This window comes from Staurois parvus, unplaced genomic scaffold, assembly GCF_062004578.1.
Source record: "Staurois parvus isolate SC_StPar_1 unplaced genomic scaffold, SC_StPar_1.0 ptg000445l, whole genome shotgun sequence".
Taxonomy (NCBI): domain Eukaryota; kingdom Metazoa; phylum Chordata; class Amphibia; order Anura; family Ranidae; genus Staurois; species Staurois parvus.
In genome coordinates, this window is record NW_028318241.1 from 1,705,746 (window position 1) to 1,720,574 (window position 14,829).

Consider the following 14,829-nt stretch of genomic DNA (forward strand, 5'->3'; position numbering starts at 1 on the left):
TAGGCAGAAGTGCTAACCATTTAGCCACTGTGCTGCCCATTATTTCCCCATGGAGTACTACATGTAGGAGAAGGATTCTGTAGGTAATTGTACAGCTGTGTCAACAGAAGATTTAATGTCTTACTGAACACAATCTCTGCAATAAATTCTTGGATGTACAGTATTGTCATTTTATGAAGATGCAGACTTTCAGAATTGTTTAAAAAAGATGTTCTTTGAATAGAACATAAAAGACATTTTAATTTTTTTTTCTCTTTGTTGTGCTTTGTAGATGGCATGGACATGCTGGCTTTTTTATTTTTCAAAGTTTATTGAGTTACTTGATACAGTAAGTATAGGAATGTAATACGTGAGTCTTATATAAAATGTTGGATTACTCTTGTTCAGTGATCACGGCCCTCTGCTGTATGGCTTTGTACCCTCTTACCATGGCTCTCATGTACAGTAGTTGAGTGTTCTATTCACAGTATATGCTGGTATGTGTACTCTCTGAAACACCCCGAGCCTCAGCCTGACTAATTGTGTACTAGATCCTATTAATATAATAGTTGCTCCTATTTTCCTTTAGTGTGTGGTGGTGCATGTGTACATTTATTTTATACATTGAAATAAAATATAAACCCTCTTAGTGTCAGTGAATCTTCTCAATTCCTTATTGCTTCAATGTAATAATCCAAGTGTATTGTTGACTTCCACCGTATAACACCAAAAAAAATATATAAAAAAACTAGATAGTGTATTATCCTCAATATTCAATTGAGCAAAACATCTATACCGTATTTTGCGCTCCATAAGACGCACCTGACCATATGACGCACCTAGGTTTTAGAGGCAGAAAACAAGAAAAAAAATATTCTGAACCAATGGACTGCAGACACAGTACAGGAAATGACCAGAGACTGCGGACACAGTACAGGGATGACCAGAGACTGCAAACAGTACAGGAGATGACCAGAGACTGCGGACATTGTACAGGAGATGACCAGAGACTGCGGACGTACTACAGGAGATGACCAGAGACTGGGGACACAGTATAGGAGATGACCAGAGACTGCGGACAGTATAGGGGATGACCAAGAGACTGCGGACAGTATAGGGAATGACGAGACAGCGGACAGTGTAGGGAATGACCAAGAGACTGCGGACATAGTACAGGAGATGACCAAGAGACTGCGGACATAGTACAAGAGATGACCAAGAGACTGCGGACATAGTACAGGGGATGACCAGAGACTGCGGGCAGTACAGGAAATGACCAAGAGACTGTGAACAGTGCAGGGGATGACCAGAGACTGCAGACAGTGCAGGGGATGACCGGAGACTGCGGACATGGTGCAGGGGATGACCAGAGACTGCGGACATGGTGCAGGAAATGACCAGAGACTGCAGACGGTGCAGGAAATGACCAGAGACTGCAGACGGTGCAGGAAATGACCAGAGACTGCAGACGGTGCAGGAAATGACCAGAGACTGCAGACGGTGCAGGAAATGACCAGAGACTGCAGACAGTGCAGGAGATGACCAGAGACTGCAGACAGTGCAGGAGATGACCAGAGACTGCAGACAGTGCAGGAGATGACCAGAGACTGCCGACAGTGCAGGGGATGACCAGAGACTGCAGACAGTGCAGGGGATGACTAAGAGAATGCGGACCTTTTGGGGAGGGAGGGGAGCGGGTACCTGAATTTGACAGGTACCCGCTCCCACTTCCGCAGAGTGGTCCTCCCTTTAGTGTGGGCACCCGGCTGACAGCCGGGTGCCCACTGCGCATGCGCGAGAAGCGCTGCGCTTTGTGATTGGTCCGGCGTCTTCTGGGACCTGTCATGTTTCCCAGAAGACGCCGTACTATTAACAAAGCGCAGCGCTTCTCGCGCATGTGCACTGGGCATCCGGCTGTCACAGCCGAGAGCCCACACTAAAGATGCTGACGAGGGAAGCCTTCGCTGCGCTGGACTGAGGAACAGGTAAGGTTCTACTGCAGAGAAGAGACGAGCGGCCGGCCCGGTATTCTGACACAGTGGCGGCAGTGGGAATACCGGACCGGCCGCTCCATATTCGCTCCATAAGACGCACTGACATTTCCCCCCCCCTTTTTTGGGGGAAAAAAGTGCGTCTTATGGAGCGAAAAATATGGTAAATATAAATAAATTGCCAATATGTGAAAAACTGTGAAACACGTGACAATGTGAAAACACCCCATGAGCACTTCTATGTGGCTAGAGTAAATACTTTTACCCTAAATAGAATAAACAAAAGTCTTTAGGATAATTTTCCCAATACGCAATCTCCAAAAATTCCTTCAGGATCCAGGATCAAGGCCGTCCATAAAATACCACCCAGAAGGAAGAAAGGACTATATAGTGTAGTATTCAAATTAATCAGTCGAGGCTTTAATAAAATATGCTTACATCAATATAATAGTAAAAACGCATGTATTCCTATATGACAGGATCTCCAAGCAGCTTCCAGGAACACATGTACTGATACCACCTTAGTAAAAATGGCTGCTCCGCTACTTCCGGTCAGTCTGTAACGTCTGACGTCCTGTCCCTTGATGTGTTTTGTCACTTCCGACTTCCTCATAATTCCTCCTTCTGTAGATTTATACCACATCTATATTTGTCACCCCCAGACATTGAGTTTCTACCCCCAACTTTATATTTCAAAAACTACATCAGATGGTTCATTCTTTAATATTGTTGCATATAAAAATTTGACAGAACAATATATGTATATACATATATTGTATGTAGAGATGTAGTATATATATACAGAGGTTAGGCAAAGAAATGGAAACACTACATGATTTGCAAGTGTGAAAGTGACATGTTTTGCGTTGAAAGTGGAAGTGATGTAACATTCTTTTGCTTCCGCTGTGTGATGAGACACCTAGCTAATAGGTGGGAAGCTTCACTTTCATCATTCACTGCGTGTGCTGCTAGTAATACGGAGTCATGTCAGAGCTTACTGAGCTTCAAAGAGGGCAAACTGTTGGTGCCCGCTTAGCTGGTGCCTGTGTGACTGAAGTTGCCAATTTATTTGTGGTTATGGCAGCATATACAATTTCCTGTAAAACGTCATCTGACAAGCGCGGTCAATAAACCGAAAAAAGAACATTACGCAGGATTGTGACCCGGAATAAAAAAACAACTGCTGCAAAGGTGACTACAGAGCTCAATCTCCGTTTTCAGTCACAGAGGCACCAGCTAAGTGGGCACCAACAGTTTGCCCTCTTTTTTTTTTTTTTTTTTTTTTTTTTAAATTAATATCTTTTATTAAATTTTATTTCAATACAGATTAAAACAGTATACAATTTATCATAACATAAACAGTCCAAATAGACTTTTTCTAAACTCCCATTCCTTCCCTCCCTATGCCCCCTATCCCAATAGTTACCCCTTTCAAACTATTTCTACCAATCTCTTTCTAAACCTCTCTACTAATGTTCTACTCGCCTATGTTCTATCTGCATATTTATCACTCTCCAGTTATTTAGTTTAGTTCTAATTCCACCTAATTGATACCCATTATCTTAAGATATTTTTCTGATGATTTAAAAACTTACCACCTACTCCATTCTTTTCTAAATTTTCCCATTTAATCTTTGTCCATGTGGTATAACTCCTCCATCTTATTTATATACTCAATACTCCCCATCCACTCTCTTGTTGTTGGGGATCTGGTACCTGCCAGAATTTAGGGATTAATCCTTTTGCAGCACTAATTAAATGATATAATAAGTTATTTTTATATTGTTTTATTGACATCTCATCCCACAAAACAAGCAAACCCACGGATCTTTCTGGAAAGTTATCCCCATAATCTCCTGTAAATACTGAATTACCTCTTGCCAAAACCCCTGGATTTTTATACATTCTCACCAAATGTGAGTCATAGTCCCTCTTTCCCCACAGCCTCTCCAACATAGTGCCAAAATTTCTTCTCTCTGTTTATGTGAGTTTGCCCTCTTTGAAGCTCAGTAAGCTTTGACACGACTCCATATTACTAGCAGCGCATGCAGTGAATGAATAAAGTGAGGCTTTCCACCTGTTAGCTAGGTCAGGTGTCTCATCACACAGCAGAAACAAAAAAATGTTACATCACTTCCATTTTCAATGTAAAACATGTGGTCACTTTCACACCTGCAAATCATGTAGCATTTCCAATTGTTTGTCTAACCCCTGTACATGACATTGTTAGGGCTCATGTACACGGGGTGTTTGGAAAACTCTTCTGAGCGATGGAAACTGACTGCTGGAAAACGTAGGTTAAAAAACGTCAGTTTAGATGCATTTGCATACCGCGTTTATGTGTATTTGCGTTTAGAAGTATTTTTAAAAGATAACCTCAGGAAACTTTCCCAAATGTCCAGAATGCACTGAAAAATAGTAAAAAATTAACTATTTAAGACATTTTGAGAGGAATAGAGAGAGCAGAAGCAGAGAAAGCAATATTTGTTGAGATTACTTGTCTTTTCTGGTTGTATTCACTATGGATCCCATCATGAGCATAATGCAGCACGTTCTACCATTTTTTCCTTCACGTGAAACCTGTAACTGACTGCGCTGGTGTACTGGGTCCATTTGAATACATGGAAAACGCTTTGCATGCATTTCTGATGATGAAAAAAGGCTCTGGACAGCATCTGGACATGGAACAGTTAAAAAATACTTCTAAATGCAAACACTCATAAACGCGTTTACAAGCATTTGGCGTTTTGAAACGCCGGTAAAATCTACTCCTGAACGCAAGGTTTGTGTGTTCAAAAAAACGACTGTAAACTCAACTGCCTGTAAACGACTAAATGGACACATAGGAAAACATTAGGGAGAGTTCAGGAGCTGCTAAAAAAAACGCTGAACAGCTCCTGAACGTCAGTTTAGGAGCTGCAGTGTACATGAGCCCTTAGACATCAGAAAGGTGGAAACAGAACCATGTCATAAGAGGATTTGTGCAATATATAAGGTACCCACAAACAGTCCTAAGACAGTTTGTGGCATTAACTCCTTGTCTGTGCACTCCTGTGTCCTTTGCACCAAACACCAAACTTCCTGGCAGTGAAGTCCAGACACCAACATCTCCAACTTAATGGTAAATCATGCAAATACAAGATGTCCTTGAGTAAAAATTTCACAAGAGTATCTCCACCTCCACACAAGTATACACAGCAAGGATGTCAACCTCAACAGCTCAGCTTCCTGTACACCACGTGAACATGCATTTGAAGAGCAAGCTGGAGTCCAATAACCATCCTGCACAATACTTTATTTGGCAAAAGATAAGTGATCGGCAGGGGCGGACTGATCATTTGGAAACTCGGGCACTGCCCGAGGACCCAGGGTCAGTAGGGGGCCCCATGAGATACCCCTGGTACCTTTTTCATAGGGTTTTTTGAGTTCGGGCAAGGACACGGGCCCCATGATCCCCTATTGCCCAGGGGCCCCATGAGCTGTCAGTCCACCCCTGGTGATCGGGGATATCCAAACAAACCCTGCAGAGCACTAACACGTTTCAGCTGAAGCCTTAGTCATAGCTCAATGACATAGCTATAAATAAGGCAAATGCGTTTGTGTTCTGCTGGGTTTGTTTGGGTGTCCCAGGGCACGTATTGTTTTACCAAATAAAGTATCTGTGAATGATTGTTATTGGACTCCAGCTTGCTCTTCAAAAAGATGTTCATGAGCATCAAGAAGGAAAACATTGCTCGGTACAAAAATTCATGTGGCCATGCAGTCAGAATTTGTAGAATAGTAGCATGTATAAACAGTCAGTCAAAGCATAGATAGCACACGCACAAGTCATATAGGGTACAAAAAATGTGGGGTCCGACATTTCCTCTTATGCTATATAGCATTGAGAACAGGCTGGTCAGATGCCCTCACAACTCTTTTTACCCACCGTACACGTGTTGTTAATTGCATGCCAGGCAATATTTTGTTATTTTATACATATGACCATTGAACACTTGGCCATGTAGTACAATGAATGATAAATTTAACACAGGCCTTCTGTTTTACGTTTATGGATTAAATTAGAAATACCATTGAGGGGCATGCTGAGGCAGCTGTATAATGGGGTATTATTTATTATTTCAGATACTTATATAGCACCATCAATTTATGGTGCCCTTCCATATACAGTTGCAAGAAAAAGTATGTGAACCCCTTGGGATTACGTGCAGATTTGCATGAATTGGGCATAAAATGTGCTCTGAATGTCATCTAAGTCACAACAATAGAAGAACACAGTCTGCTGAACATAATACTACACAAACATTAGATGTTGCCATGGTTTAATTGCACATAACATGTAAACATTCACAGTGCAGGGAGGAAAAAGTATGTGAGGCCCTAGCTTAATGACTTCTCCCAGAAGCTAATTGGAGCCAGGAGTGAGCCAACCTTGACTCCAATCAGTGTGATGATATTGGATGTGTTGCTGACAGCTGTCCTGCCCTTAAAAAACACACACCTGTTTTGGGTTTACTGGTTTCAAGAAGCACTGTCTGATGTGAACCATGCCTCGCAGAAAAGAGCTCTCAGAAGACCTATGATCAAGAATTGTTGACTTGCATGAAGCTGGAAAGGGTTACAAAAGTATCTCCAAAAGCCTTGATGTTCATGTGTCCACGGTAAGACAGACTGTCTACAAATGGAGAAAGTTTAGCACTGTTGCTACTCTCCCTAGGCGCGGTCGTCCTGTAAAAATGACTGCAAGAGCACAGCGCAGAATGCTGCATGAGGTAAAGAAGAATCCCAGAGTGTCAGCTAAAGACCTACAGAAATCTCTGGCACATGCTAACATTTTTGTTGACACATCTACAATAAGGAAAACATTAAACAAGAATGGAGTACATGGGAGGACACCACGGAGGAAGCCATTGCTGTCCAAAAAGAATATTGCAGCACGTTTGAAGTTTGCAAAAGAGCACCTGGATATTCCACAGCACTACTGGCAAAATATACCGTGGACAGATGAAACCAAGATTGAGTGGTTTGGGAAGAACACACAACACTATGTGTGGAGAAAAAAAGGCACAGCACACCAACATCAAAACCTCATCCCCACAGTAAAACATGGCGGAGGGAGCATCATGGTTTGGGGCTGCTTTGCTGCCTCAGGGCCTGGACGGATTGTTGTCATTCATGGGAAAATGAATTCCAGAGTTTATCAAGACATTTTGCAGGAAAACGTATGACCATCTGTCCGCCAACTGAAGCTCCGCAGAGGATGGGTGATGCAACAGGACAATGACCCAAAGCATACAAGTCATTCAACAAAACAATGGCTGCAACAGCACAGAATACGCCTTCTGGAGTGGCCCAGTCAGAGTCCTGACCTCAACCCGATTGAAATGCTGTGGCATGACCTTAAGAGAGCGATTCACACCAGACATCCCAAGAATATTGCTACACTGAAACAGTTTTGTGAAGAGGAGTGGTCCAAAATTACTCCAGATCGTTGTACAGGTCTGATCTGCAACTACAGGAAACGTTTGGTTGAGGTTATTGCTGCCAAAGGAGGGTCAACCGGTTATTAAGTTCAAAGGTTCACATACTTTTTCCTCCCTGCACTGTGAATGTTTACATGTTATGTGCAATTAAACCATGGCAACATCTAATGTTTGTGTAGTATTATGTTCAGCAGACTGTGTTCTTCTATTGTTGTGACTTAGATGACGTTCAGAGCACATTTTATGCCCAATTCATGCAAAACTCCACGTAATCCCAAGGGGTTCACATACTTTTTCTTGCAACTGTATATTGTACATTCACATCAGTCCCTAACCCTCAAGGAGCATGCAATCTAAGGGACCTAACTCACATACATACACTAGGGCCAGTTTAGACAGGAACCAATTGACCTACCAGCATGTCTTTGGAGTGTTGGAGGAAACCCATGCAGACACAAGGAGAACATGCAGACTCCAGGCAGGTGGTGCCGTGGTTGGGATTCAAACTGACAGCCCTAATGCTGCTAGGTGGAAGTGCGAACCATTTAGTCACTGTGCTGCCCCAGTATAGAGATATTTTCAGTGATACCAAAAATCTCCTTACACCAATGCATCCTAACTCTAATTGGTTAAAACTTTTATTTTCTCCTGTTTCCTAGATCTTCTTTGTACTGCGCAAAAAGAACAGTCAGATTACATTCCTGCACGTGTACCATCATTCCATCATGCCATGGACCTGGTGGTTTGGAGTTAAGTTTGCTGCAGGTATTTTCTTTTTCAGTTTAGATGTGTTCATTTCCTACATGAAAAATAACATGGACACCAAGTTAAAAATAAAAAAGCCTTGTTAAAGGATACGTTCACCTTTTACAAAAAAAAATAAATGCATGCACATTTTTTTTTTTGCAGGTAAACAAATATGCATTTACAATTTGTTTTTCTTTGTTTTTCTTTGAAGCCTGTAAAGCACTGCACCCGCGATTAGCAGATAGCGGGTACAATGTTGGCTCCTGCAAACTATCAGTGTAGCTCACCACACCCTCACAGTTAATTGAGAACAACAACCCGTCTGCTGCAAAGGCTGACGGTAGTTGTAGGCATTCATTCACAGAACTCTGTGAATGAATGATGTGGCTGTGTGGGAGTGCAGGGAGAAGATTCCCGGCCCCCTGTCGGAGGAGGGGGATCAGGGGTAAAAGCTGCAGGAGTGGGAACATGTTATATATTCCACCCTAAAACTGGGTGGAGCATGTAACATGTTCCCAAAGGTCAACTTCATTAATTGAAGAGCAAAAATATATACAGAATAGCTAAGAACAGAGTTTTAATTTTTTCAAAGAAAGACACATTGTGTTGCCTAAAACAACCAAACGTTCTTTACTTAAGTTTCCAATGTTGACTCTTGTCAACCATCATAGCTCTTGTGTTCTAAAATACAGTCTAGGAATGTGTCAGTCTCAATAATGAAATGACCCGGAGCGGGTTTCTAGCATGTAACCACTTTCTGTCTTTTCTGGTTCAGGTGGTTTGGGTACATTCCACGCATTGGTGAACTGTGTTGTACATGTGATCATGTACACGTATTACGGGTTGTCAGCGTTGGGTCCAGCCTACCAGAAGTATTTGTGGTGGAAAAAGTACATGACTTCCATACAACTGGTATGTAGAACCTTTACAACTACTCTGGTTGTAGCAACTGCCTAGTCAGCATTCCTGACACATTACAATGAATGTAGCAGTTGGGGAGAACAGAGATAGAGTGTACTAGAAGCAGCCCTCCAACATATGTAAGGGAACTCCTTTTCCTTACCTGTCGCCTCTTCCCAACATCCTGAATTTGTTACGTGTTCACAACATTTTTTTTAATATATTAGTGAAATTGTGGTTGCTGATATCTTTGTACCTTGATACTATATAGAGTTTCCTTCTCGAAACGCAACTCCTCAGTTCCTATGTACCAATTCAGTTATGATGCCTTTGTACTTTTTTTTTGGTGCCAAATAAATAAAGAATTTATTTTTTTAAAAATGCTTAGGAAGTCTACATGACATAGTGAGTTTGAAAGCGTTCTCTTATCCAGCTCTCAGCTTTTTAACTGAGAACAAAAAGCTGAGAACAAAACTTTCTTTTCTGTCTTTCACACTTTCAGCCAGTGTGTTTCTCTGCCCTGCATTTATATGAGCTCAGGTGCTGCAGGGCTGTGGCTACATGTTAGCCGCTTGGGTGCACTGCATGCTGCTGTATACATTTTTAGCAGCCTTTACATAAACAGGGAATCTTTATTGCATAAACTACCACACCCTGTGCAGCACAAAGATCCCAATTACAATGATTCCTGGGTTGCTTTTTTCACATTTTTTCACTCTTTATAGTACCATCAACATTTATTATTTATTTATTTCAGGTACTTATAAAGCGCCGTTAATTTACTCAGTGCTTTACATATATATTGTAGATTCACATCAGTCCCTATCCCTCAAGGGGCGTACATATTAATTCATTCATTTTATTTGCTACATTGTTACCAAGTAGTCATTTCTGGATTATGACATAGCACTTTGCAGTTGAGCTTTATATGTCACTAATTATCTAAAACGATCTGTTTTTATTGCTTTACAACAATCTATACTGTATGTATTCATTTCCGTTGCTTCGTGTGGTGAATGGATCACTCTCACTATTGTGTGTTCATACATAACGCATATCAGGAAATTATCAGGTATCAGGAAATTACTGGCTTGTTGGCAGATAAATCATTGAAACTTATGAAATTGTTTTATTTGTCCTTCTACCAGGCAGTTAATGCACCTATCAAGTTGTGAGGTAGACCTACCATGGAAAGATACAGTGCATTTAAAACTTTAACTCTATGTTTAATATCCCTTTAAATAGTTAATTTGGCCCAAACACACTGTTTACTGCACTAACAGGTGCACTTGCTGGGCGTGCTGTATTAACTAATATATTAATAATCTATAAAAAAAATATAAAATATTAATGCGGCGCTTATATTCAAGCAAATATTTTCCAAAATATATAAACACATGAAAAAGTCCAAATAATTCATGTGTTTATATATTTTGGAAAATATTTGAATATAAGCGCCGCATTAATATTTTATATATTTTTTATAGAATATTATTGTATTATTTTTTTGTATTAACTCAATGAGGCAGCATGTTCTGAGATATGTGTACACTTTTTTGATTTTTTCATTTACACTTACACATTCACAACCCAGTTTGTTTTTGAGGGTTTTATACCTCAATATTTTTTGGGTGCTGTATTAACTGTATGTAGACCAAGCTAAATGGAGTATACAGCACTGTGTTCCAGCCCCACTCCCAACACAAAATAAAGTTGGGCTGAGCGCTACTCAGCCATTCACAGAAAACTTTGTATTCTATGTGTGGATATTCTATGAATGAATACAAAGCTTCCTCTGATTGGCTGAGGTGGAATGGTGGGTGGATGAAGTCACGATCTCCATCTCAGCCCTTCACAGCAAGCTTTGTATTCTATGAATTAATACGCTTCCTTTGATTGGCTTAAGCATTTTTTATGGGGTTTCAATACATTTCAAGCTTGGTTCACACCAATGCAGTTTGTATTTTTGTCAGTTTTGCAGTGCGTTTTGTGTTTTTGCATGCGTGTTTGACATATTTTTTGATGCGTTTTTTTTAATGTTTTTTTTTTTTTGCTGAACTTGTTGCTGGGCAGTTTAAAAATGCAAAACATGGCAAATGCAGGAAAACGCATCAAAAAAGCACTACGTGTGTTTTCTGCAGCTTCTCCATTGATGCCTATTGAACCAAGAATGCAACGTTTTGCGTTTAAAAAAACAAAAAAAGCCCCTGACACCAAAAATGCAGCAGCTCAAAAAAAGGATAGATGTGAACATGTCCCATAGCAAACCATGTTAAATGAACTGTAGTGCGTTTCTGCAAAAAGTCCTAAAAAACGTATTGGTGTGAACCAGGCCTCAATGCAGAGGTGAGTTTTCGCTGCTGTTTGTTTGTTTGTTTTTTTTTTAACTTGCCACATATGCACCAAAAATGCGGCAAGTAGGATTTTTAACACAGCAAGAGAAGCGCAACAGACCAATGTGAAGATATGCATTGAATTTAAAGGGATGCATTTTTCTTGAGCTTTTTGTTATGCCTTTTTTTTCTTTTTTTTACGCAAAAGCACCGCAAAACTGCTCAGTGTGAAAGCAGCCTATTGGCCGAAAAGGTGTTGATAGTAAATTCATATTGATTTAAATTCATTATATTAAAAAGTCGAATGTAATACAATTGTATATATAAAAAAATATATTTAAAAAAAACTGAATTTCGGTTTCGGTCCAAGAATTTTCATTTTAGTGCACCATTTTTTGTAATCGTTCATAAAATACAAAGCCTTCCATGAATAGGTGAGCAGCACTCAGCCCAACTGTATTTTGTTCTGGGAGTGTGACAGGAAGTTCCCACCTCATTGCTGGAACACAGTGCTTTATACTGTATGTAGTTGGGGCTGCATACAGTTAATACACCGTGCCCAGCGCCCAGTTAGTGTAGTAAAGAGTTTGTTTGGTCCAGCATGGCTAAACTGAACTATTGAAAGGGATATTAAGTGTAGGAGTAGCCTGTAATACAACACAGCATAGAGATCATGTAAAGCAGAACTTCAGTAGCTTCCCAGGTGGTTTTGCCCTCCCCTCCATTGTTGCCATAATGACACATGGGCAGATGTGCGATGAGTCTGAGTTTTGCCCAGCCTTTGGTTCCTGGCAGAACTCATTGGTACATCTATGCACGTGCAGGTGCTTTTCCATACATGAGCAAAGATAGGGAAGGTTTAGGACTTGACAGTGATAGCTGTCTTTAGTCCTGCGTGTGGGCAGATGATCTGGGAAACCATTACACACAGCTGTGTCACAGGGTTTTTTTGGGACCTAAAGCCCTGCATTATTATTATTATAGTATTATTATACAGGATTTATTTAGCACCAACAGTTTGCGCAGCGCTTTGCAAAATGAAGGCAGACATTACATTTACAATACAATTTGGTACAAGAGGAAACAGAAGGTCCTGCTCGTTAGAACTTACAATTTAGGAGGAGGGGTTGAGTGATACAAAAGGTAATAGCTGTGGGGGGATGAGCTGCTGGAGGAAATAAATGGCAGTTTACTAGGTAGAAACAGGATAAGTTTCTTTAAAGAGAGAGGTTTTCAGAGATCATCAAAGGTGGACAGATTAGGAGATAGCCGGATAGATTGGGTAGGGAGTTCCATAGGATGGGAGAAGCTCGGGAGAAGTCCTGGAGGCTAGCATGGGAGGAGGTTACACGGGATCTAAGACAGTCTTGGGAGGATCGAAGAGAGTGGATTGGTTGATATTTTGAGACCAGGTTGGGGATGTAGCTGGGGGCAGAGTTGTGGATGGCTTTGTAGGTTCTTAGTATTTTGAATTGTGTTCGTTGGGCGAGTGGAAGCCAGTGGAGGGATTGGCAGAGAGGGGTAGCAGACACTGAATGGTTGGTAAGGTGGATGAGCCTGGCAGCAGTATTCATGATGGATTGGAGGGGGGATAGCCTGTGTAAAGGTAAGCCAATGAGGAGGGAGTTGCATCACATCTACATACACGCAAGAAGTAAGGGAGTAAAAGTTGTGATTTTCCCCTAGGTAAGAAACACAGGAATGCTGCAGTGCAGCACAAATAAATTACTTAGTTGAAAAAAAAAATAAAGTCCAATTGTAAGAGAAGGAGAGGAGAAGGTAGGGCAGCATGACATGACCTTCATGGTGAAGGTCCGCTTTCATTGAACATCACCTGCACCTTTGGTTTTGTGGAACACACTTGGACACAGTTATATTTTAAGCAAAAACTGTACTGATTTTTTCCTGTTTTAGCCAATCAGTGAGAATAATATTTTCCCTTTTTCTCCCAGACCCAGTTTGTGATGGTCACTTTGCACATTGGCCAGTTCTTCTTCATGAAGAATTGCCAGTACCAGTTCCCAGTCTTCCTCTATGTCATCTGGTGGTATGGATTCATTTTTTTGATCCTGTTTCTCAATTTTTGGTTCCACGCCTACATCAAAGGACAGCGGCTGCCAAAAGCTTATCAGAACGGCAAAGCACACCAAAACGGGCACGTGAAGGACAAACATCATTGACGCAAAGAACACAATTTCTAGCTGTACCACACAATGGTATCTTGGGAGTTACTTGACAATCGAGCATCAATTAGCAGTAAATGGACTACAATTGCACTTTTCCCCCCATCATGAAGAAAGCTCTGGATTTTTACTGTAACTTATTTGGGATTATTTGCTGACAAAAGGGTGTACAGTTTTTTGTTTTTTTCTTCTTTGCTAAAAATGTACATATATTTATCGCTGATCACTCAGGAAACTTTAAGCTCGTTAGCATGGATGTGTATGATAAGTATTTTTTACTTGGAAAATCCTTTTGAACCACAAATGTGATCCTATGAGGCATCAGTCTGAGTGAAGGAATGACTGCGATGACCATGAATGACTGTCCCTGTCCTGAGACATGACACAGGTTTTTTATAACAGTGTCCAGTGCTGCAATCTAGTACCACATTTCAAATTTTGTACAAACAATAAAAGATAAAACATGAAAATGTATTTTTTTTAATTCTAAACTATATTTTTATTTCTTCAGCTTAACATTACAATAATTAGACACTATCATTACCTAGCAGAAGTAAAGAGAGTGTTGACATAGGGTCACATATACCCAGTGAAGTGACTGATCTCAGGTGATACACAGAGATGAAACAAATCCTCCTACATAACTTGTATATGCAGTATTCTCTTCTCTACATATGTTCAATGTGCAGAACTTATAAAGCTTGTCTGAGATTTCAGAAAACAGGCAGTGGAATGCTGAAAGTACACACTGCAGGGCTCAGTGAGGAGGGCTCTGAGAGCTGATTGGAAGGAAGGGACACCCCCCCCCCTCCCCCTTGCACACAGCAACAGAGCTGAGGCTGGCAATCACAGGCTGTGTGCTAGAGCTCCCTCCCCTGTCACCATTTTACTTTTGCTGTCAGGAAAACTTGTCAGAGGTGATTCATGCTGATAGCAGAGTGATGAAGCAGCAGACAGAAATAGCACTTAGTTCTCTTAATTAAGACAAGTACACACTATAGAGGGTTATGCATTGTTCATATTTCATGTCTGAAGTTTACAACCACTTTAACTGTAAAGGATGTCGTCGTAATACTTTTGTTGCTGACCCTGCTATTATTCTCTGCTGTAATCAAGAGATACCACTGCTTAAAGAATCTTTTGTCTCTGACATTCTGGGTGTATCAGATGCCTGGTTCCCCCGCTGCGCTACTTGAGTCCTCCTGCTGACCTC

At 40.9% G+C, this 14,829-nt stretch overlaps 1 protein-coding gene across 1 annotated transcript in view; it reads left to right on the top strand.

Annotated features, from left to right (window-relative positions):
- The window catches only part of ELOVL7 (ELOVL fatty acid elongase 7), a 66,725-nt gene extending 52,639 nt beyond the window's left edge, over positions 1-14,086 (top strand). The window contains exons 5-8 of the mRNA XM_089688052.1: positions 272-328; positions 8,113-8,218; positions 8,976-9,112; positions 13,386-14,086. Of these exons, the coding sequence (XP_089544178.1) occupies positions 272-328; positions 8,113-8,218; positions 8,976-9,112; positions 13,386-13,613 (528 nt within the window). The 3' untranslated portion in view covers positions 13,614-14,086. The remainder of the gene's footprint in view (positions 1-271; positions 329-8,112; positions 8,219-8,975; positions 9,113-13,385) is intronic.
- Positions 14,087-14,829: the final 743 nt, after the last annotated feature.